Raw genomic sequence first — 26,042 nt, 5'->3', positions numbered from 1 at the left:
ACTTACTCCATTCTGGTTTTGCGGTCTCTTTCAGTAGAGGAAGCAAGGGGAGGGGAGAAGGATTAGAAGGGAATCCTAACGGGTCAATCCAGAAAGCCTTGTGTGGTAAAGCAGAGACCTCTGAACTTGTACAAGCTTGTCTTTAAGCTCTAACAGCCAAGAGATAAAGCGTATAAACTTGTAAGTGCTACTGAAGAGCAGTTATTGAACCTGTTAAAGGCTATTTACTCATCACGTACCATAATAGCAATGCCTCATATTTGTATCTTTTTTTTTTTTTTTTTTGTATAATTCTTCATTTTCACACAGATTCTGGTTTAATTCTATAACAGCCCTGTGAAGCAGCAGATGTAGAAATAAGCTTAGAGAGGTGAAACCATGTGCTCAGAGTTATGGTTAACTGAGTTTCAACACAAGCTGACTATAAGTCCAAGACTCTTTATACTAGAAATACAAATCTCAGAGCCACCATGTTTTGAATGAGTTTACCAACCAAACATTAGAATTTTGTGGTCAACTGTTTCCTCTCAGTGGATATAGTTCCAACTAAGGTACAACATCCTGATAATGTTATAGCCTTTTGGGGGGCTTTTGATCTCTGTGGATCTATTATTCCAGTTATTCTCTTGTTACACTATTATTACTATGGCATTCATTTTACAATATTTAGGACGAAGGTCTAGAGAGATGAGGAACAACAAACCCCAGGGGCAGTCTTCTATGAATCACACTGTTCTTCTTATCTAATTTTTTTTAATGTGTATTTTGTGTGAGAGAGTACACGAGAGTGCGAGGGGCAGAGAGAGAGAGAGAGAGAGAGAGAGAGAGAGAGAGAGAGAATCCCAAGCAGCCTCCACGCTGTCAGCACAGAGCCTGATGTGGGGCTCAATCTCATGAACTGAAATCACAACCTGAGCTGAAATGAAGAGTCGGACCTTTAACCAACTGAGCCACCCAGGCACCCTTCTTTGTCTGATTTTCAACACAAAATACAAAAGTCCTTTTTCCCAATTGATACCACCTCTATTCAAGTAACTCCTAAGTTTCAGGAGAGCTGATAGAAGAGGACAGGTCCTTCACAGCCATCTAACAACCCTCCATGTACTGACAGATCATGACTATCAAACATTATTGGGAATGAAGCCCATTAGGAAGGACCTAGTCATTTTACCAAGTTTCTTGCTCAATCAGTACTCATTAACATGTCAAGTTTTGACTAATTTCAAAATCACATTTTGGATACAATGAGATAGCAGAGATCTGCCAATCCAGATGTGAGTTAGATAAAAGCTATTAGTGCAGGACTCATCTTAGGGCTTCCTCTAAGCCTGACAGCCATACACAGGTCATCAAGGACTGAAGCTCCTCCTTCTAGTAATTATCTTCCTACAGCAAACACAAGTTATTTTCAAAGGGACTGACTGTAGGGAAGAAGGAATGGAACTGTGTAAGTTAAAAAAAATTTTTTTTAATGTTTATATTTATTTTTGAGACAGAGCATGAGCATGAGCAGGGGAGGGGCAGAGAGAGAGGGAGACAGAGAATCCGAAGCAGGCTCCAGGCTCTGAGCTGTCAGCACAGAGCCTGATGCGGGGCTCGAACCCACGAACCATGAGATCATGACCTGAGCTGAAGTCGGACGCTTAACCGACTGAGCCACCCAGGCGCCCGGAACTGTAAGTTTTAAAAGTTGAAGAACTTCTCCCCAGAATTTTGTGTAAGTGACTGATTCCAGTTCTGCTACCACGTAGTTGGGTAGTCATGAATTTTTTTCTCAATGATTTGTAAAAGAGGTTCCACCTCCTCTTTTTCGGTCTCCAGATATCACAACCCATGTTCTACGTAAGTAACATAAGAGCAACAGCTGAGTACAGGCTGGAAATTCAGAGTGGGTCATTGTTTTCCTATTTTCATAATTTATAAACCACAGAATTTAATAAAACATTCCTGGGAAAAGTATCACTGATTAAGGGTAATTAATATCCCTCAGTTCACTGCCATTCCTAAACATCTGAGAGTTAAATTATGATGTCTTAGAATAAAAAATTTTTTTCTTGGACACCAAACCACTTAACCCTCAGAAGATGCATGCTTATTACGCTGCACAGATGGCTACACAAATGGTCTCTTTACATTTTTGTATCCTTAAGAAAAAGAAAAGTTCCTTATTTGTGTGGGGCTTTATAATTTACAAGTTTTCACATACACAGTATCTCCTGTAATCTTCACAGAAAGTGAACATTTTCCTCATTTAACCCAGACGAATACTGACCCTTGTCCCAGGTTACATTACGGGTGGTATCAGGAATAGAATTTGGGTCTTCTGAGCCCAGTGTTCTTTTTCTCATACACCAGCCCCACTTAAGCAGAAGAGATTCTGTTCCAAACCATTTCCGTTACTTTGTTCAGAAAAAAATGTTTTTTAATCTAGTATGAAAATTCACGAAAGATAACATTCCTCGCCATCAAAGCCTTACCGGTGCTATACCTGATTTCTGAAGTCACCAGAGGCAGGTCTCTGCATGTTCGGCACCAGGTGGGTGTGTTCTACACCCCACACAATCACTGCCTCACAGCTTTCTGGCCAAATCAAGCACATTAAAAAACAGGCATGATAATACATTACCAGACACCTGAATAAATGACCTCACAAAGTGAAACAGACCTTTCTGAAAGCTTACCTGAGTGCAAGCTGTTCCATTCTCTGAATGGGAACTGGTAATGGAATATTAAGAAGCCAAAACCGAGATTCCTGCTATGAAACTAACAACACAAAATACTGTAATTTTAGAAAAGTCTGTAAAAGATAGCTGATTGGCTATGTTGAAACTATCAGTGGTTAGGAACTATATACTGAAAACTTAAATACCTGAAATCCATTTGAACTTTAAGAAGTTGTGAACATGGCAGGCAGAAAGAATCTGTACACCTAAAATCCAACTAAAGCTCCAAGAGCGTCAGCCTATTGAGAAAAGTACTGCAATGTGATGACTATTCAAAGTCTTCTGGTTGGCATTCTGAGTTAGGATTGTATCATCTTTTTCTAAAACAGGTTTGTTATATGTGAAAAGGATTTAAAAAATTTAACATACTAAGTTACCTTTTGGGGGCAGTAAGATTAAAGAGACTGGTTAATGTTCTTAACTGTAATCTTTGAATTCAAAAAAAATATTGAACTTGGGTGTTTTTTTTATTAAACACGGGTTGTCTCTGGGGCAACTTTCAAATTCTTTGGTAGCACTAGAAGCCCCCAGAATCTGTAAACCAGATCTTTAAGTAAATAACTGATGAGCACTAGAAGAGTCCCAGGTATTTCTCCCAAACCTGTAAGATCTTTCTTTAGTTGCTTAGCAATAGGAAGGTGATAGCAGGAAAGCAAGAATTCCTTTTTTGCTTCTTTGTAGCTTGGGGAAAAAAATCTGAATGGAAATCTCACCACTAAATCATCAAATGAGGCAAAGCCAATAGCTTTTTATCCTAGACTTATGCCCAAGATTCAGGCATGACACTACCACCTTGGATGCTACGTCATGTTTGGAACAACTCAGTTCCCACAACCATTGAGCAGCTGGAGCTGTAAGCAGTGATCCATCCTCTCCGATATACACCTAATTGTACAGCTTTTTCTATTTAGAAAATAACATAATACCAATGTTGAAATACCAGGAATGTGGAAAAGATTTAAAAATGCATTGCTCAAGGGCGCCTGGATGGCTCAGTTGGTTGAGTGTCCAACTTTGGCTCAGGTCAAGATTTCACGGTTCGTGAGTCTGAGCCCCACATCAGGCTCCCTGCCGCTGTCGGCACAAAGCCTGCTTCAGATCCTCTGTCCCTCTCTCTCTGCCCTTCCTCTGCCCATTCTCACTCTCTCTCAAAAATAAACAAACATAAAACAAAAAAGAATTTCTAAAATTGCACTGCCCAAGAGAATGGAAAGATGAAAAATCACATGCTTTACACCAGATTTTCTTTCATTCATTCAAGCCCTTCTTTTCCATATGGTTTAAGAGGTAGAGATTAGTCTATTCAGTACTAGTACAAAACAGAATGAGTCAACATTCTTACAATACTGAAAGAGTAGGATCACTCCTAATACTACTTTCCTTTAGTTTCTTCCCCTTAAATTTTAAGCCATCCACTCCTTCAAGATGCAGTATGTCAGCATTACTGCAACAATATTTTATATCTAGAGATTTTCTAAACTTTGTAGGGAATGGGATCTATAAACACGAAGACAGATTCTACCAATGAATTTTTGCGTTTCTTTTTTTGCTTAAATTATACCAAAAATTACTTCTGAGACTTATTCTAAGTTAATTATTGTCTGCAAAACTGATTATTCTTCCAACACAAACAGGGATAACCCTTTAACATAATCTTTAACATCTCATTCAAAAGATAATAACCATACAATAAACAAAATAAGAAACTAGCGAGAAAACTATGGCTTGTTTCCCACTCAGAAAAAAGTATAACTGATCACGAATAAGGTATAATTTCCATAACTGGATATTTTTGAAAATTTTAAGGTTTTCATTTGTAAAAGAGTAAAGAGCTGTGCTCTACTCTTCTAGTCAGCTTGATCTGTCAGAAGATTCTACACCAATATTGACAGTCTTAGTACTTACTTTTTTCCTGTCATACAATCAACCTTAAAAGGCAGTTCCTCCCATTAAATTCCTGTATTCCTAAAAATGTAGACTAAAGTTAAATGGGCAAAGGTCTCCATTGCATTTTTGCGGGGAGAGGGAGAGAAGTTATTCCTCAAAAGCACAATCTCTCGTGCTAAGTATTTTACTTACCAACTTTATTCTTTCGCAACTGAACACATCAACTGGAGCCCAAAGAGCATCTGATTTGCCACATCTTGTGACTCCCAACCCTAGTCATAATGATGTTTTCCCTTTTTCTAGTCCTTTTTACAAACTGATGGCAAAAAACATAATAACTATTACAGTGACTACATGAATTTCTCTATACAAAGACAGTGTTATCCTGTTGAAATTGAACTTCTGACTCAAAGACACTGCTACCATGAGCTAACATGAGATGTTTGCCTACTAATATAAAAAAAACAACAACTTATCTTTGGTATGCTATAGGCAATTTTAGGGTGTTAATTTGTGAAAACTGAATATATTAAAATGGAGAACTGCCTGAAGTAATTACAATTAATAATTTTAGAGCTGGAAGGAAATTTAAAAATCATCTAATCTAAGCTTTATTCCTAGATAAAAAGAATGAGATACAAACAGACGGAAAGACTTGGCTAAAATCACACTTCTCATGAGTGCCAGTGCTAGAACTAGAGTTATGTCTAGTATTCCTAGTTGATTATTTCTTACACTATATGACACTCATAGTTCAGAAATTTTATTACTGTATTTGGAAATTTATCTTCCAACAGATTTTAGTTAGAATTATAAAACCAAAACAAAAATGTTCAAATTCTGCTATCTACTCTCCCTTCCTAGTTCATGTTCTGATGAATAAACAACAGGTAAACTTTAGAAAGACAAGAGGTCAGGATTAAGGAAATGGACAATTTAAAGTGGATAAAATAAAGATCTGATCATAATGCTTTCCTCTAATCCTGAAATTGGTTGATTTCAACACTAATTCTTAGATATTTGTCACTTATCTTTCAGACTTATTCCACAAGGTTGTGTGGTAACAGATTTCAAGATGTGGAGTTGATACAATGACAACGTCATTTGAACACTTTTCCTTTACGGCTACTACTGCAACCATGAAATCAGTTTCTCTCAAAGGAGGTTTTAGTCTCAGAAAGCTCACATACATAGCAATCTCAATCAGTGAAAATAAGAGGCAGCTTTCTGTTTATTCTTTAGACTAAATAGATCTCAGATGGAAAGTAGGGGAGTAATGCAAAAGTTAACCTAGGAGAAATGTTTTAACTGACAGGTTATTTAAACATCAGTCCAATTCATTAAGAGATCTACAGTATAACGTATGGAATATTTAAGACACCAAACTGTGGGGCGCCTGGGTGGCTCAGTCAGTTAAGTGTCCAACTTCAGCTCAGGTCATGATCTCGCAGTCTGTGAGTTCAAGCCCCACGTCGGGCTCTGTGCTGACAGCTTAGAGCCTGCTTCAGATTCGGTCTCCTTCTCACTCTGCCTCTCCCCCTGCCCATGCTCTGTCTCTCTCTCAAAAAAAAAAAAAAAGTTAAGACATAAAACTACGAGATTTGAGGTGACTGCTTACAAGAGCTTAAAGAAAGATATGGGAAAAAAAGACACTTTATAAAAGAGATGGAAAGGTTAAAACTGCAAGGCTAAGTGAAAATAAAAATCTGAAAAGTTAAAGCATATTTGTTTTTATTTATAGATAGCTATCACATGAATTATAAAGAAGAAAAAGGACATCAGAATGGAACTTGGGCAGATGTATGCATGCTCTGGCTAAGAATAAACAACGTTCTTACATATTATGGTTAGTGAGAACATTATCAGTAGAACAGGGAATTGTGATTATTTAAAAATATGCAGAACTTATTTAATCTGTACTTTAGAAATAACCTGCATATAGTGTTATAAGTTGAAAAGAATTCAAAAGAATAACTAATACCAAATATACAACCTGTGTATAAGAATTCAGAAAAGGCTGCAATCTGTAAAGTCAATCGGCTGTATTAAAAATGACACAAATCCAAAACAAGATGCATGTTATATAAAAGGGACATTTTTGTAAGACTGTAAGATTTGCTTGCTGCATTAAATCCATGGTTTAATCCACGAAATCTCCTTTTAATTAACATTTAGATAGAAACATGCAAACAGCTTAGGTTCTACTTAGAGTCTTCCCCAAATCCACTAAGGCTACAATATCACCCTGTCAGGAGCTAAGCAGGTATTCGGGTAGCTGCTTCCTCCTCTGCATCAGCTCGGTTTGCATTAATTTCTGCAAGCGTTCGGCCAAACCGTGCCCATTCATCATTTCGGGGGACAGCAATCTGCTGTTAAAAGAAAAACAATGTTTTTTCAATGTACGCTGAAATAAAAGATCATCTTACCCAGTATTTCAGTTTGTTTTCAAATAATTTCTCCATTAAAAAGTAATAATTGACCTAAATGGTCTTTCCATAATTACAGGGACTATAACAACGCTTTACAATACATTTCAAAACAAACGATGATGTTTGTGAAGTGTGTTGTGACAGCCTCAGAAATGATTTTGCTGTTACCACCATCAGTGCAAGAGAAAATAACAATGACTCTCTGTAAATATAACTCCCATGCACTATCTCATGGATTTTGCTGGTGGGGAGGAATTCCTTAACAGTTTTTACTTCTTGCACTATTCCTAATAGGAAATAGTTTTTGAAGCATGCTTCAAAGGGGTTTCTTATAAGTATTTATTTTTGCTTGGAGCATAAGATAACCTTTTTAGATATCTTAATCCCTTCATCAGAAGGTATGTTATCTCTTAACACTTTAGTGATGTACAAACAGCAAAAGGGGAAAAAAATGCTTCCCTGAAGCATCCAAGGACCAAAACTTTTTGATAACTGTCATCATAATATTGGAGGAATTCAGATACTGCCATATGAGGACACAAACCACTCAGGGTGGCAAATGAATGTGCCTGTTTCTTAACCTACCATATTAGATTGGATAGTGATATCCAATATGGTGCTACCAGACACATGTGGCAATTAAATTAAATTACTTAAAATGAAATAACATTTAAAATTCAGTTCTTTAGTTGTACTAGTCACATTTTAAGTGTTCAATAGCCATATGTGGCTAGTAACTACCACATTGGTGCTGAAAGACAGGAATTCCATCTGTGTGGACAGTTCAATTGGTTATTCTAAATGCTTCAATCTACCTCCCCCCAGATCCAATTGCTAGAAACTGTAGGGTGTCCAGAGGGGTGGTGAATCATAAAGGCAGAGCAAAAGCAAGAGTGACTAAGGCACTAGTCAGGACTAACAAGAAGGAAATCACCCTGGACATTGTGCATGGCCAACCCAAGTACTAAAGATGAGAGAGATGCAACTCATCCTACTGGATTCAATGATAATGGCTTTGCAACAAGGTTCACATTTGTTGCATCAAATATCTCTCAAAAGAGTAATACTACTTTTTAAAAATATTTATCTTGAGACATCAAGTATCTCTCAAATATCTCTCAAAAGAGTAATACTACTTTTTAAAAATATTTATCTTGAGAGAGAGTGTGCACATGCACAAGCAGGGGAAGGGCAGAGAGAGGGGGAGAGAGAGAATCCCACGCAGGCTCTGTGCTGTTAGTGCAGAGCCCAATGCAGGGGCTCTATGTTACAACTGTGAGATCATGACCTGAGCCAAATTCAAGAGCTGGATGCTTAACTGACAGAGCCACCCAGGCACCCCTCAAAAGGTATTTTACTACCTGGCCCAAACAAATCTACAAATACAGAAAAATAAGAACTTAATTCTGGAAAGCCCCAACGTCTATAAACTCAGCTTTGACTCCAAATTTCTGCTTCTTCCTGAAGAATTTCTAATTTCTAGTGATTTATGCCTCAAGAAACAAGGTACTTCCAATGTATGATATTATCCTCAAAATCTGTTGCATGGGGACACAGAACGTCTAGTTTAGGAAAATTAATTCCAAGAGCTGCTTCTGTGGTGGAAAAAGTTTCATCTTTACAACCATATAGTTTATACAATTCATGAACCTTGAATACTAGTTTTAGCCACAAAGATACCATAACTACAATGCCCTGAAAGCTAAACAGATGTATCAAAATTACAGGCAGTGAGCTTCATACCTCTCCCACGTCATATATGACAATCTGTCCTTCAGAATCACCCACAGCAATCTCTCTTCCAGAATGAGTCCATCTTACACGATTAAGAGCAGGATTACCCTCCACAGAAATGCTGGCAGTTGGCACCTAAAGTCATTTAAAATATAGTGCAGTGTTAAAAGTTTCATCAAGATTTCTATAAACATGTAAAGCAGTAACTCTTCTTTCTTTCAATCTGACTACATTTTTTAAAACAAAGATGAAAATAGGTAAAGAATTTTCCCAACTTTCTTCCTGTGCGGTAATACTTTATGAATGACATTATAGTCAATCCTTGAAAATGGTTTGGGAAAATAACTGAAGTTCTTATATAAGAAATTCTCACGCGACTGGATACATTATTTTGAAAGATCTTTTGTTTATTAAAGGATTCTTTGTTGTTATTTTAACTTTTTTAAGAAATCAAGCTGTTTGAAAACAGACGGCCAAAACCCCATTTTAAAGAAATTTCAAAAGCGCTCATAAACAGATTACGGTTCAATTTTAGAGGACAGAAATTACTTTTGTAGGTTGCAACTCTGTCAGCTGAACCCCGTGATTTGATCCACAGTTCCTAGAAACAGCTTATACTGAAGGTGCAGTATGGGTCTTTCCAAAGCTCTTGTTCCCATGAACTGTCTGGAGCGAGTAGGAAGATAGCACCAACACAATGGTACCAGCCCCTTGGAATCTGACTATACCTCTCCTATGCTGAGGAAAGAGAGATTTATCTGCCACACACAGAACAAACATTTAATGTTTGGCTCAGACTGGAGACACAATAACATTTCTGAAATCTGATTAAAAATAATCCTTTTAATTGACACTAGTCATCCCCAGGTGATTAATTTAACTCCTAGAATGCCAAAACTGTTATAGAGAAAAATTATAATTTAGATATATTCTTTGAGGTAATGATTATAGGAAAGATCCAAATTTAAGCATTACCACAAATCTCAAACACCAAACCCAAAGTAAAAAAACACAATTACTTAGTATACCATTCTAGGTAACTACAAATGTAATAGCAAGCCCAACCATCTAGTCAGGGCTTAACACCTTTTCCTAGGAGTATCTGAATGTCCCTCCTCAAACTACTAGACCAGTAGTTAGGATAGTTAAGTATTCCTACATTTCCAATACATAACTTCATTGCCCTGTATAACCAACTATTGTACTTCAAGGAATTTGGACAGCTGCCACTAGACACATGAAGAAATGTGGAATGCGGGGGGAAGGCACCAGGAGACTTTCCCCTCAATAACTGCTTCTGACAGAACTGTAAAATATTACTTCTTACCACCAGGTAGCAATAGAGGACTCAAGGAACATCTCTAAGTTGGTAAAAATACACATAGCTAATATAAATAATAGCTACAGTTAAATTTCATTGACAGTAAATGATTTTAGCATAGTAATTAGGCAATTTGGTGATTTCTGTATTCGTTTTATAGTAACAGTAACAACCTGTTTTCAGTCCTTTATGGAACAAGTCATCAAAATACATTCTTTCATTCAAGTAAGTCAGGCTAAGACCAATGTTTACGAATGATATACAATTCTGTCAAGGCTAAGAGATAATTTAGAAATTCAGAATTAAGGTTAACATATTTCAACAGTCTGAAACTATCTGCTTTGTAGTCTATGAATGAAAAATATCCCAGTTGCCTTATGAATGAGACTTTGCCAGGACATTACAGACATGATAGTGCTTTTCAGAAGTAAAAGGAAATGCCCCAGTGCTCTTGGCAACATTATTTCTCCCTTCAATTCTGCACAGCATGCTGTTTATTATTTAGGGTACAAAGCTTATTTGGTTGCTTTGTGATGAAGCTACAATCACAGAGCCCTTTTACATTCCTTGGGATAAAAAGAATTTCACAAATTATTCAATAAATCTCCAATTTTCTATTTTTCAGTGCTATTTTTGTTATTATCCTGCTCACCTCAGTGTCATTATTGAGATTCCACAAATCCAGCCTCCCCATGCCATCCACACAAGCAAACAGGGCTGGGTGGGTGGGTGACCACATAACATCATAAACATAGTCTGAATTATCTTCAAATGAATACAAAGGCTTGTTATTCTGAAAGGGAAAAGTTGATTCTTAATATAGTCAAAATACAACATACATTAATAGGTATGAATAACATTTTATGATCTTTAACTCAGCCTAGAAGTTCCTCTTATTTGTTTTGCTACAAAATTACCTGGAGTTATAAACTAAGAATCAACTATGGGATTGCAGTTTCTTTTTAACTTGTAGATACCACACTGTTTAAAAAAAAAGGAACAGAATGTACTTCAAAAACACTTGATCATGAGAGGATTCTGGGAAGAGGATAGTAATGGCTGTGTACTTTTTGAACCTCCTCTAAATCTCCCCATAAACCCAGACACAGCAAAGAGGATAGCAAAACCAAAGATGTACAGACAATATGTACAACAAAATCAGGAGACAAAGCTCCAAATGTGAGTAGAAACAAACCTCTGCCAACTGCAAGACCTACAGGGTACCAGCATCCTTGCAAGAAGAAGTGTGGAAAGGCATGGGGCTTTTGACGACCAGAGAGCAGAAGAGAGGAGACTCACAGTTGACAGCGGATGCTCACTGCATAGTGCTGGGGAGCACATGGAGTCTGAGAACCGCAGCAGAAACTAGGAGGGAGTTTAACGCAATTCTATTTATAAATAAGTGCAAGCAGACTCCAATGTGATGTAAGTAAGGTCTAATGGTGCAGTCTGAGTTGTATAAACTCTCAAAATTAACAAACCAAAGTTCTCTTTCAAGACAAAATCTCACCAAAGAGAAACTGCTGGGAGAAGAATCAAAGTTGTGGCATATATAGCACAGTAGGACAAAGGAAAGACAAAGCTCAGATAAAAGTGGTAGAGAAAAACATAAAACACACATCTCAGAAAGTACAAGATAGACACATAGAGGTAAATATCCACTTTGCAGAAAGGGGCATCGGAGGAGCACAGACTCTTGATCTCGGGGTCGTGAGATCAAACCCCACAGTGGGTGTAAAGATTTCTTTAATAAATGAAACTTAAACACAGGAGAGGTTTTTTTTTTTTTAAATTTTTAAAATTTATTTTATTATTTTTTAATATGAAATTTATTGTCAAATTGGTTTCCATACAACACCCAGTGCTCATCCCAACAGAGTTTTAACCTAGACTATGAAACTAGAAAAGCTATCCTTGCCCATTACCTCCCTCCTAAGAGTAGAGAAAAAATCAGTTCACTAGTAGACAATAAGCAACAAAAAAGAATCTTAGTTGGGGTGTCTGGGTGCCTTGGTCAGTGAAGCACCCAACTCTTTTGATTTTGGCGTAGGTCATGACCTCACACAGTTCCTGGTTCAAGCCCTGCATCAGGCTCCGTGCTGACAGTGCAGAGCCTGCTTAGGATTCTCTCCACACCACGCCCCCCCCCCCACCACCCCCGCCTCTGTCTCTCTCTCATGCACGCTCTCTCTCTATATTAAACAAATAAATAAACAAATAAATACAATAGTAGGTTCTTAGCCAAATCCCAAAGTTATTGCAGCAGATCATCAATAATGGTGTCATGACAATTAAATGGGAAAAGAATGTTTTTTGGGGGGTACAAGATGAATATGCACATGCACAAGAATGAAGTTGGACCCCTCCTTTCTCATACCCTACACAAAAAGTAACTCAAAATATACTAGTAGCCACAGCAATCAGACAACAAAGAGAAATAACAGGCATCCAAATCAGTAAGGAAGAAGTAAAACTTTATTTGCGGAAGGCATGATACTATATACAGAAAATGGGGAAAATGCCACCCAAAAATTGCTAGAACTGATAAATGAATTCAGTAGTCAGAGGATACAAAATCAGTGTACAGAAATCTGTTGTATTTCTATACACCAATAATGAAGCAGCACAAAGAGAAATTAAGAACACAGCCCATTTACAATTACACCAAAAATAATTGACATAGCTAGGAATAAACTTAACCAAAGACATGAAAGACCCATACCCTGAAAACTACAGAACACTGATGAAAGAAACTTAAGATGACACAAAGAAATGGAAAGACATTCCATGCTCAAGAATTGGAAGAATATTGTTAAAATGTCTCTACTACCCAAAACAACCTATACATTCAATGCAATCTCTATCAAAATACAACAGCATTTTTCACAGAACTAGAACAAAAAATTCTAGAATTTATATGGAACCACAAAAGACACCTAATAGCTAAAGATATTTTGAAAAAGAAAAGCAAAGCTGGAGGTAATCACAATTCCAGACTTCAAGTTATATTACATAGCTGTAGTCATCAAAACAGCATGGTACTGCACCACAACAGACACAAGATCAAGGGAACAGATGAGAAAAAAAAACCCCAGAAATAAACCCACAATTATATGGTCAATTAATCTTCAAGAAAGCAGGAAAGAACACCCAATGAGAAAAAGTCTCTTAAACAAATGGTGCTGGGAAAACTGGTCAGCTACAGGCGAAAGAATGAAACTGGACCACTTTCTTACACCATACATAGACATAAAGTCACAGTGGATTAAAGACCTAAATGTGAGACCTGAAACCATAAAAATCCTAGAAGAGTATAGGCAGTAACTTCTCTGACTTCTCAGCTATAGCAACTTTTTTCTAGATAGGTCCCTTGAGGCAAGGGAAACCAAGGCAAAAATAAACTATTGGGACTACCTCAAAATAAAAAGCTTCTGCACAGCAGAGGAAACAACCAACAAAACTAAAAGGCAGCCTACGGAATGGGATGACATATCCAATAAAGGGTTAGTATCCAAAATATATAAAGAACTGATACAACTCAACACCCAAAACCCAAATAATCCAATTTAAAAATAGACAAGTCTTCGACATGAACAGACAAGTCTCTGAAGAAGATCTCCAAATGGCCAACAGACACATGAAAAGATGCTCATCATCACTTATCATCAGGGAAATGCAATCAAAACTACAGTGAGATATCACCTCACACCTATCAGAATGGCTAAAATCAACAATGTAAGAAACAACTGGTGTTGGTGGGGATATGGAGAAAAAGGAACCCTCTTGCACTGTTGGTAGGAAAGCAACTGGTGCAGCCACTATGGAAAATGGTATGAAGATTTCTCAAAAAGTTAAAAATAGAGGCAACCTTATGATCCAGCAATCACTCTACTGGTTATTTATCCAGAAAAGACAAAAACACTGATTCAGGGGCCCCTGGGTGGCTCAGTTGGTTAAGAGCTCAACTTCAGCCTAGGTCATGGTCTCGCAGTTTGTGAGTTCGAGCCCCGCGTCGGGCTCTGTGCTGATAGCTCAGAGCCTGGAGCCTGCTTGGGATTCTGTGTGTGTGTGTGTGTGTGTGTGTGTGTGTGTGTCTGCCCCTCCCCTGCTTGCACTCTGTCTCTCTCCCTCTCAAAAATAAATAAACATTAAAAAAAAAAAATGAAAAAAAACCCCCACTAATTCAAAGGGATACATGTACCCCTATGTTTATAGCAGCATTATTTATAATAGCCAAGATATGGAAACAGCCCAAGTGTCCACTGACTGATAAATGGATAAAGAAGGTATACACACACACACACACACACACACACACACACACACACACACACACAGAGGAATATTATTCAGTCATAAAAAAGAATGAAATCTTGCCATTTGCGATGACTTGGATGGAGCTAGAGAGTATAATGCTAAGCGAAATCAGTCAGAGAAAGACAAATATCATATGATTTCACTAATGTGGAATGTAAGGAACAAAGGGAAGATAAAAAGAGAGAGAGAGAAAGAGATATACCAAAAACAGACTCTTAGCTACAGAAGACAAACTGATGGTCACCAGAGGAGAGGTGTATGGGGGGAGGAGGATGGGTTAAACAGGTGATGGGGATTAAGGAGTACACTTGTTGTGATGATCACCAGGGGATGTATAGAATTGCTGAATCACTATATCATACATCTGAAACTAGTATAACACTGTATGTTAACTAATATAACACTACATGTTATCTAACTAGAATTAAAATTAAACCTTAAAAGAAGAAAAGAAAGTAACTCAAAATGTTATCACATATCCAAATAAAGAGGTAAGGCTATAACTCTTAGGAAAAAGCATAGGAGTTAAGTTGTTGTGACCTTGGAGTCGCCAAACCAAAAGTACAAAAAACAAAAGAAAAAGTCAATAAATTGGGCTATATCAAAATTAAATGCTCTTGTGCTTCAAACAATACCCTCAAGAAAGTGAAAAGACAACATATACAATGGAGAAAATATCTGGATATCATACATCTGATAGGTGACTTGTATCTAGAACTCTTTAAACTCATTAATAAAAAAGGAAAATAAGCCAATCAAAAACTGGGTAAAGGATCTGAACAAACATTTCTCTAAGGAAGATCTACAAACAACAAATAATCACTTGAAAAGATGCACAACATCATTATCCATCAGGGAAATGCAAATCGAAACCACAATAAGATATCATTTCATACACTAGGATGTCTTCTAATAAAAAGGACAGACAATAGTAAGTGTTAGTGAAGATGTGAGAAATCAGAACCCTCATACATTGCTGGTGGAAATATAAATTAGTGCTGCTGTTTTGAAAAACAGCTTGTTACTCAAAATGCTAATTAGAGTTAACATATGACCCAACAATTTCACTCCTAGTATATACCCAAGAGAAATGAAAACATAGTACACAACAAAAACTTGTACACAAGTGTCCACAGCAACATTATTCACAACAGCCCAAAAGTGGAAACAACCTAAATGCCCATTAACTAATGAATGGGTAAAACAAAAAGTGGTATATCCATAACATGGGATAGTTTTTGGCCGCAAAAAGAATGAAGTATTGATACATGCCACACATGGATGAATCTTGAAAATACTATGTGAAGTGAAAGAAGCCAGTCACATACTGCGTTTCCATGCAATGTCTGTAACAGGAAGTTCCACAGAAATAGAAAGTAGATTAGGTCACTTCCAGGAGCTGGAGAAGGGAAATGAGGAATGGACTGCTAAAGGATTTATATAAGGTTTCTTTCTGAAATTTGAAAATGTTCTAAAATTAGACAGTGATGACAGTGCACATCTCTGTGAATACACTAAGAATTGTACACTTTAAAAGGGTGAATTTTATGGTATTTGAATTGTATCTCAATAATGCTGTTAATTAAAAAAAGAAAAAAAAAGAGGGGCGCCTGGGTGGCTCAGTCGGTTGAGCGCCGACTTCGGCTCAGGTCACAATCTCGCGGTCCGTGAGTTCGAGCCCCGCATCGGGCCCCTGTGCTGACAGCTCAGAGCCTGGAGCCTGTTTCAGATTCTGTGTCTCCCTCTCTCTGACCCTCCCCCATTCATGCTCTGTCTCTCTCTGTCTCAAAAATAAATAAACGTTAAAAAAGAAAAAAAAGAGATAAAATGAATTTTTTCAAAAGTGACAAAAATTAACAAAAATATACCTATAAAAACAGCCACTGAAGAAGAAAACCAAAGCAATAATATAGTGCAAGTATGAAAAATAATTCAAGAGAACTCTCCTAAAATAAAAGACGGCTTGAAACTACATATTTAAGAGTACTCCTTTGTATCTAGGAAAATCAACCCTTTAAAGAAAAAGAAGAAAAAAAAAAAAAAAGGTTTTGTAAGACCAGGTCACAATTAAGGAAAAGGAAATCAGACTGTCATCAGACTTTTTGACAACAATGCTTTTTGCCAGAAGACAACTGAATAACATTTAAGGTAATCAAACAAAAAACTAAATCATGGATTTTACATATAGCCAAACTGACCTTTCTAACAAGACAGGCTATTATGAATTGGGAATAATGCAACTACAAGCACATCCACAAGCACTCTACTGCAGAATGAGCTTCAGATGACAAAAAAACCCCTGAGGAGACATCAGAGTAAGGACAGGGAGATACCAAGTGATTCATGAGGGTAAACTTCACTTTACGGAAGCGTGAACAATCTACAACTATAATACACTAAGAATGCAAAATCCAGACTGTGAGAAACTCTTAACAGGACAACCAACTTGGTTTCTTCTTCAACAACAGCAATAAAGCAAGAAGAGAGAGAAAGGAAGCCCTATCTTAAGAGAGGGGCTCAATAGACATATCAACTGCAAATATATGGACTTTATTTGGGTCCTGCTGCAAACAAATGGTAAAAAAATTTTTTTTTAACTGAACATTGATTGGCTATTTAATGAAACTAAGAAATCACTGTTTATTTTTGGGGGTGTGATATAGAGCATCATGGCTTTCTTTTTTAAAGACTTTCTTTTTTAGAGATACATACTGAATAATTATAGATGAAATAATATGTCTGGGCTTGCTTTAAAATCCAGGCGTACAGAGGGAGTGTTCATGGGAATGAATCAAACAAGACTGGTCATGTGTTGATAATTGTGGAAGCTAGGTAATGCATGGCTTCATTATACTCTTCTCTCTGCTTTTGTATCTATTTGGAATTTTCCATAATAGTTTAAAAATATTTAAAAATTTCAGATACCATAGTAAATGTCAACAGCATGACTATCTTAGTATCTAAAAATGTTTGCTTGTAATTAAGAAATTTTTCACAAAACTTAAAAGTTTTATAAGCTATAAACAGAAACTAGTAAGTTTTTTATCCTCTTAAGATCACTATTTTCCTATAAATCTCTTAGGCAACAATGATAAATGAAGTCTCACTCTCAGGTAGTGGTTTTCAACATAGGCCTGGCATCACCATCATCTGCAGAGCTTTTTAAAAATCCAGATGCAGCAACCCATCCTCCCCCCACCCCACCCCCTCACTCCATACACTTCATCAGTGTTTCTGGTGTTGCTGCACTAGTGATTCTGATGCATACCACGATTAAGAACCACCATGCTAAGGTATGTTACTCCTGAGGTGATAGTATACTTCCCCAAGGACATCCCATTTTCAAGCAATTTTGTGGTCCCATCAAAGATTTAAAACAGAAATTGTTCAAAACATGTTCACTTGCTCAGCTCTGTAAGAATACATATTGGTCTACATAATGTTCTAAAGAAGGGGATATCAATAGAAAAATGGGCAAAAGACTTGAACAGGCACTTCACGTAATGGTCAAAAACAACATGAAAGGTGCTTAATCTCATTAGTCTCAAGATAATGTATATTAAAACCACAATGCAATGCAACTACACCCATCAGAATGATTAAAATGGAAAAAGGCAGAAAATATTAAGTGTTGACAAGGATGCAGAACTGGGGGAACTTTCATGTGCTACCAGTGGATTACAAACTGGTAAAACTATTTTGGAAAATTACTTGGCAGTATCTACTAAGGCAGAATGTAGGCATATCCTATGGCCAAGTATTTCACTCCTACATATATGCCCAAGAGAAATGGTTGCTTATGTCCATCAAAAGACATCTACAACTATGCTCACAGCAACACTATTCATAACAGCCCCAAACTGGAATCAACCCAAAAACCATCAGCAGTAGAATGGACAAATTGTGGTACACCTACACAATGGAATAGTATACAACCAAGAGAAGAAAAACAATATGAATTAATCTCACAAACATACTGTTAAGCAAAAGCAGCCAGACACAAATAAGTAAATATTATATGATTCCATTTTTATAAAATATGAAAAAAGTTGAATGCAAACTAGATTAGAAGCTATTCATGTTTATAATGAAAAAGAAGACTGGTAAATATCTCAGGAAATGATTTAGATTAAATGTTTCATCTACTCAGTGCACTATGCTGCAGCCAGAAAAAAAAGCAGGAAGCAGTACAACTGGGTAAAAGATTGTATTAAAAATAAAAATACAATAAATGGCAACATGTTCCCAAATTTTTCAAATGTGATTATAGACCTCTTACAATTGTTTCAAGTTTAATTTTAAAAACAGTCATCCAAGGACTAGCAATTTTTTCCTTTCAAAAAGAAAACATGTACTTAACACCAAATACTGTTTTGTAATATAATAATTTTATATAACTGTCAATTAAAACCCCAAATGGATCACTTAAAGTACGTTTTAACGGTAACATTTTTTCTTAACTTGAAGACTTCTGCCTAAATGGCAGAGAGGCAGCAGGGAGGAATTGAAGAGGGGTACAAGACCCAGATCACTGTCTCAGGGCTACTAATAACTAGTTTTAAGACTTTAGAAAAGTCACTTCATCATTCTAGGGCCCTAATTCCTTATTTACAAGACAAAGGTTTTGTATCAGTGGTTCTGACCCTTGACTATACATTGTAATCCCCCTAACCCTGGAGAATTTTTAAAAATACGCTGTTGTTCGGATCTCCCCCTTAGATATTTTTTTATTAATTTTTTAAATGTTTATTATTTTTGAGAGAGAGACAAAGCACTAGTAGGGGAGGGGCAGAGAGAAAGAGAGGGAGACACAGAATCCAAAGCAGGTTCCAGGCTCTGAGCTGTCAGCACAGAGCCTGATGTGGGGCTTGAACTCACTAACCGAGAGATCACAACCTGAGCTGTAGTCAGATGCTTAACCAACTGAGCCACCCAGGTGCTCCTCCCCTTAGATATTTTGATTTAATTAGTTCAGCATGCCAAGTGAGCAGTAAAAGTGTTCTTTTTGCTTTTTTTTAAGAGAGAGACAGGGAGTGTGAACAGGGTAGAGGGAGACAGAGAATCTTAAGCAGGCTCCATCAGTGCAGAACCCAATGTGGGACTCAGTTCCTTGACCCTGTGGGATCATGACCTGAGCCGAAATCAAGAGTCAGATGCTCAACTGACTGAGCCACCCAAGCATCCCAAGGTTAGCACTAAAAGTTTTAAAAGTTGCCCAGGTTATTCTAATGTGACCCAAACTGAGACGCACTTAACTAAATAACGTCTAAAGGATCAGTGAAGCTGTAAAATTATTACAAATAAAAGGTCTGCAAACACATCTGCCAAAAGAATGAATCAAAACAAGCTTCTTTGAATGATAGGTAGCATCCGAATAAGCAAAAGTAGCTCATTATAGTACAGTGGTGTGAATAAACACTGTATGGTCAAGTGAGAAGCCATGTTTTTTTTTCTGAGTTCTTTACGATTATGTATTGGGTTGAATAGTTTCTCTCTCTCCCCCTACAAATTCATGTCCGCCTGGAACCTGTAAGTGTGATGATATTTGGAAACAGGTTCTTTGCAGATGTAATCAGGTTGAGCTGAGGCTATACTGCATTACAGTGGGCCCCAAATCTAGCGTAACTGCTGTCTTAAAAGAGAAACATTTGGACAGAGACACCGAGACAAACAGGGAGAATACCATGTAATGACAGAGGCAGAGACTGGAGTGATGCAGCTGCAAGCCAAGAAGCACCAGGATTGCTGGCAACCACCAGAAGCTAGGAAAGAGGCAAGCAGCACAGGAACAGATTCTCCCTCAGAAGCCTCTAAAAGTCACCAACCTTGCCAACATCTTGATCTTGGACTTCTAGTCTCCAGAACTGTGAAATAATACATTTCTGTTGTTTTAAGCCACCCAGTTTGTGGCAATTTGTTTCAGCAGCCTTAGGAAACTAATATAGTAATTCTATATTTTTCTATAGAGAGAGTTCTAGCTTAATAACCAAAAGTGTCCCTATAGTAAATCTATGAACATAACAGATAAGTGCTCTCCAGAGAACTAAGAATGCCCTCACTTGGATGAGAAGAGAAATAAACAAAATCTCTTTAAAAACAAATAATTCCAAGATCAGAAACATCTTCCTATATAGCCTTATTGAAGATACAAACTTTTTGAGAAGGAATGTCTATTAAAAGCAATGGAAATACAAAGTAGAGTCTTAAAAGAAAAATGAAGACAGTACCCAATTGTCCAGGAGAGAATCTCAGCCAATGGATTCTAAAAATTACCACCCATGGCAAGGCTATCTCTCTATGAAAATGAATGAATCACACTATCTTTGCTTGATGCCATTAAACATTCAAATTAGAAAACTTCTTTTGTTCCAATTCCTTGCTCACTAAGCAATCTTCTGATTATAATTTGGCTTCCCACGTGGGTTGTCTACAGGGAAACAATGAGCTGGTCAGGCCAGCATGAGCATCTCTGGGCCTTCTGGCAATCGTTTCTCATCGGTAAATTAATAAATTGATCCTCTCCATGTCAGCGTCTTAGAAGCTTGTTAGTTCCAGTCAGCACTCCCTGGCTAATCAACTCTAGCAGACTGACAAGACTAAGTTTCTGAATATGCAAAGGGCAGGCTGGACACTGGCTAGTAGCAAGTTACTATAGTAAATGCTAACATGGAGGACTGGTCCTAATGGTTGGACAGCCTTCCCCAAGAAACAATCCAAATTCAAAGCATTTTTTCATTTGAACTTGTTCAACATGTGCACAGTTGTTATTCCAAGCGTTAGGAAAATCTCTTTAACCCCATTTTTAGGCTGGTATTCTCTGAGAGTTAAATAATTAAGCTGTTAAAATAGAAAAGAGGATTTAACACATCAGAGACTGTGAAAATTCAAGGTGTAGATGGACTATCGAAGTCTGAAAACTACCTATTCTAAGAAATTACCCACATTAATAATTTTAACCATGACTGGTAAATACAATTCTGACAGGCATTTGTTCTGAGGTTAGAATATACTGTGCATACATGAAAACATTTTGGCCCCCAAATAAGTAATTCTTATATTTTAAGAGTGATTATGTAACAAGTATGGTTAGATGTGGTAGAATATTAAGCTAATTTACCAGGTCTACCCCTAAATTGAGCTCTTACGGAATCCTCTGGTTACCTTCAAGAAGTTTCATTCCTCACACATTCTTCCCACAATTTTTCAGGGCTGCCAAATACTTCTGTTGTAAACTTTCAAATTTGGCATTTTGAAAAGGTAATAGTGTCTTCCAAATATATTAGAAGCAATGTCTTGGTTGGTATAAACCTCACCAAAATGTGGAAAATCATCTCCCTCTGTTTATCTTCTTTACTAAAAATAACTGAATTAAAAAAAAAGTCATGAAAACAATTTGATGAACCAGAACTATTGTTGCCTTATAAATTCCTGACCAGGCAAAAATAAGAAGCTGACTACAGAAGTAGTTTATTTTTTTTTGAACTTTGAAAAAAATTTATTATTTATTTTGAGAGAGAGAGAAAGAGAGTATGTGTGCACAGGGGCAGGGCAGACAGGGGGAGAGAGAGAGAGAGAGAGAGAGAGAGAGAGAGAGAGAGAGAGAGAGAGAGAATCCCAAGCAGGCTTTGCGCTGAACACATGGAGCCCAACACGGGGCTTGAACCCACGAACCATGAGATCATGACCTAATAGTTGGACGCTTAACAGACTAAGCCACCCAGGTGCCCCAGAAGTAGCTTACTTTAAGCTAAATTTCACGCAGTGTCAAACTGAGATTTCTGGGATTTTTTTAACAGACTTACAAGAAAGGGAGAAAATGGAGGAATCTTGTTTTGTTTGCTATTTGGGCAGAGCCAGATCTTAAAGGACACAAAGGTATCTAATAATTCATTCCTTCCAGTTTATAGGGGCTCAATTCCTAGAGCCATGAAACCTTCATAAAAAAGTAGAGGCAGAGGAGAAAAACATTTAAATTTTGTTAAATTCATGGATGTGAAGATACTGGTTTAAAAGCTTAAAATGGAACTGGAACAATGTTTTTAAGGAGATTATTTAGAAACCTTGTCTATTATTTATAACTATTGTGTTGGAGAGCACAGAGGCTCTATCAGGTTTTTTGACAGGGCAGACAGTAAATACCAATAATACAATTAATCATGAAGTATAAATCCAAGATCAAAACAAGAATACTGGAAGCCATGATATGATCAAATAAAAAAATATTTATTCAGATTGTTGCTGTTCTATTCTTCATAGACTAGAATTAGTTGTGTGCAGAAAAGTTAGAATAAAAGATAACTTTTCTGTAAAGTTTTAGAGGGCCCCTGAGCATGTATAAAAACACCCTGTTCAATGTGGGCTAGTCTTTTGGGCACTAATACTGGAGAGGTATGCACATATGTATGTGGGTGGGGGGAGACATATGTATCACAGATGAATGAATAAATGAAGCTCACAGAAGGAAGCAATGCCTAGCTCAATTAGTAAAGAAACTGATATGCCTGCCTGTCATTCTTATTCAGAAGGCAGTTCTATGTTGAAATACAGCAAAATACTAGAACAAAAAATACCAACCACCAATCAACCAGCTGTGTAACACCACAAAAGCAAGCATCAATCAGTCTGCTATCACAGACATACGTTCTGTTCTTGTTTAGGCAATGAAGAGGAATTCTTCATTTTCCAGTCCTGCTGTTAAGTTTAAAAAATTCGTTTTAAGTTTATTTATTTTCTGAGAGACAAAGACAGCATGAGAGGGGGAGAGGAAGAGAGACAGAAAATCCCAAGCAGGCTCTGTGCTGCCAGCTCAGAGCCCGATGTGGGGCCTGAACTCATGAACTGAAATTGAGTCAGACACTTAACTGACTAAGCCACCCAGGCGCCCCCAGTCCTGCTGTTAAGTTTAAAGCTAAAAACCTGGCAACTGAAGCCCTGTGAAATATTTAAATCTACAAATTTATAAAAGATTCTTTTCAATTACTGAAAAAGGAAGCTGGGCAACAACCTAACAAAGATGTGATGTCTCCTGTGTCTACACAAAGGACTACTCAGGTGAAAACACATTAAGAAATCTAGCTTCTTATACAGCTGCCTGCAGCCTATACTGAAATAATTGGCCTCATCTCTCCAATTCTGAATCTTGCTTTGGTTTTACTAGCTAAACTATGTATTTCTTTGCTTGTGGTTGTAAGAGCCTTCTTCTTCCTCTACCTTTTTCCACTGAAAAATCTCATTAAAAAAAAAATTTTTTTTTTTTTTTTAAGAACAACCCAAGAAAGCAAACAAATGATTGACTAAAAGCATTCAGGCTCTGTCTGATCCTCATGAAGGGGAGAGAAACTAAACAGTGCTAGGTGCCTATTACATGCTAGACACTGTGTTATGTACCTTTCTATAAGTTTCCTTCATTAGCCTTAAGTGCTATTTTTATACTCGTTAATGCCAAACAAGAAAATGCTCAGATTTAAAAGGCAAGCTTTTAGAGGCAAAATTTTCTAACTCACTTCATATTTTACACTGAAAGAAAGCATCATGAAAGAACAAGAGTGAACAGTGAATCCTTCCCAGCTTTCTGAGGCCAGCATTTGACATATAAACATGAGTTCACTGTTAACAATAAAAAACATTTCTTAAGACCACTAGGTTTCCTCAAAGAAACTGAAGAACAAAGTAAGATCTCTAACCTCTGTCTCATAATAAACTATTCAAAGTGTCAACATTTAGAATAAGGCAAATAGAAACATGAGAAAAATACAGCTTAAAATTTAACTTGATTTAAATAGAATCTGATATTCTGATTGTGCAGCTTTGCCAACTACAATATAATATTGCAGAAAAGAAAGATAGCAAAGTCAAGACTTCTTAGTTTTAACATGGGGGCAAATGAGGGACGCCTGGGTGGCTCAGTAGGTTGAGTGTCCAACTTCAGCTCAGATCATGATCTCACGGTTTGTGGGTTTAAGCCCCATGTTGGGCTCTGTGCTGACAGCTCAGAGCCTGGAGCCTGCTTTGGATTCTGTGTCTCCCTCTCTCTGCCCCTCCCCCAATCACGCTCTATCTCTTTCTCAAAAATAAACATTAAATAATAAAAAAATTTTTTTTTAAATATGGGGTTAAAGGAAACTAGAAAGCCTATCACAAAAAGTAACATTCCTTACTTGGATTTGCCTTGAGACTTTCACTGAAGCAGGGCGATGTCACATTTATCTGGAATTGCTAGAGGATTAGGAAGCACTTAATAACACAGTGGGTTTTTTTAAAAAACTGAAGCTTATTAAAACCAAAACAATTTAAAGTGTTTACTGTAGAAAACAAAAATATATATTCATCCATGCCTTCTTCACACAATACTTCTTTAATGATTCAAGTTTGTTATGTATAGTCTTATTTTTTTTTTTAATTTTTTTTAATGTTTATTTATTTTTGAGACAGAGAGAGACAGAGCATGAATGGGGGAGGGTCAGAGAGAGAGGGAGACACAGAATCTGAAGCAGGCTCCAGGCTCTGAGCTGTCAGCACAGAGCCCGACGCGGGGCTCAAACTCACGGGACGTGAGATCATGACCTGAGCCGAAGTCGGATGCTTAACTGACTGAGCCACCCAGGCGCCCCTGTATAGTCTTATTTTATAGGATTTATTGTATGTCAGTTAGCTGTGTTTTCTCCGTTTTTCTAACAGTTCTGTGAGCTACTGCAGCCTCCAGAAAGCTCTCCCAAGAGTAAATAGATGGCTTTTGTGCCAGGCTATACACAGCTATGTAAGGTGCTATGAGAGATACTCAGGTGCTTCTTCCCCAACTCAGTTCAGGATAAACAGTTCTGTGCTTAAAAAGCCTTAAGTGGGAAAATTGGTCTTTGATTGTGTGTGGGTTAATGTATTTGCCAGTACACTTATGAAAACTAGAACATCTAGTAGCTCACTCATGTTCAGTATAACTTATCAGGTTTCATCTATCAGTGAATCATTCTAAGCTACTAGAAAGCTTTTCATCTTTCCCATGTAGAATTAGAGCACCACCTTGTGTCAGAAACCTGAGCAAATGAGCCTTGATACCTTAGTTTTTAGATACCTTAGTTGTCCAAAGTTTTACTGTCCAGTCAAATGATGAAGTGACAAAAAGATGTGAGAAGTCCACTGCTCCAACAGCTGCATGACAATGGATACCAGTGATTGGTCCTTGATGTCCCTCAAACATCTCACTGATTCCAGCTTTGCTATTTCATAAGAGTGAAAATTTTAGGGAAATCTCCTGTAAGTAGACCACTTACAAATACATCTTATTAAGCATTATACGTCAGACTCTAACATAATTTCAACAAACCTAATTCTGTTCATAACACATCAGAGTAACTTATGTTGAGTGTAACTATTCAGATTTGATAACACTACTAAAGCAGTAGGTACGTGTTGAACCATAAATATATGCTGTTGACAGCAGAACTCATAACTTCAATATCTAAGGTGGTGGAATAGAGACAAAGGGATGCTATATGTAAGACAGAAAATCCGGGGTACTTCTGTATCAAAAGCTTTGAAGTGAAGGTCATCTGTATTTGAGATGAAACCTAGACACCATTTTTTTTAAGGAAGCAACTGATAAGGTACAGCTAGACACTTTCAAAACAAACTGCA

At 37.2% G+C, this 26,042-nt stretch overlaps 1 protein-coding gene across 4 annotated transcripts in view; it reads right to left on the bottom strand.

The window, feature by feature from the left end:
- Positions 1-6,324: 6,324 nt before the first annotated feature.
- DYNC1I2 (dynein cytoplasmic 1 intermediate chain 2) overlaps positions 6,325-26,042 on the bottom strand; it is a 58,780-nt gene continuing 39,062 nt past the window's right edge. For all 4 annotated transcript variants that reach the window (XM_042949120.1, XM_042949124.1, XM_042949122.1 and 1 more), the window contains 4 exons: positions 25,480-25,624; positions 10,747-10,887; positions 8,783-8,908; positions 6,325-6,979 (listed from right to left, as the gene is read on the bottom strand). In XM_042949120.1, coding sequence (XP_042805054.1) covers positions 6,866-6,979; positions 8,783-8,908; positions 10,747-10,887; positions 25,480-25,624 — 526 coding nt within the window. In that variant the 3' untranslated portion in view covers positions 6,325-6,865. The remainder of the gene's footprint in view (positions 6,980-8,782; positions 8,909-10,746; positions 10,888-25,479; positions 25,625-26,042) is intronic.

Source organism: Panthera leo, chromosome C1, assembly GCF_018350215.1.
Source record: "Panthera leo isolate Ple1 chromosome C1, P.leo_Ple1_pat1.1, whole genome shotgun sequence".
NCBI classification, from domain to species: Eukaryota; Metazoa; Chordata; class Mammalia; order Carnivora; family Felidae; genus Panthera; species Panthera leo.
This window is presented reverse-complemented; position numbering and strand designations above follow the sequence as displayed.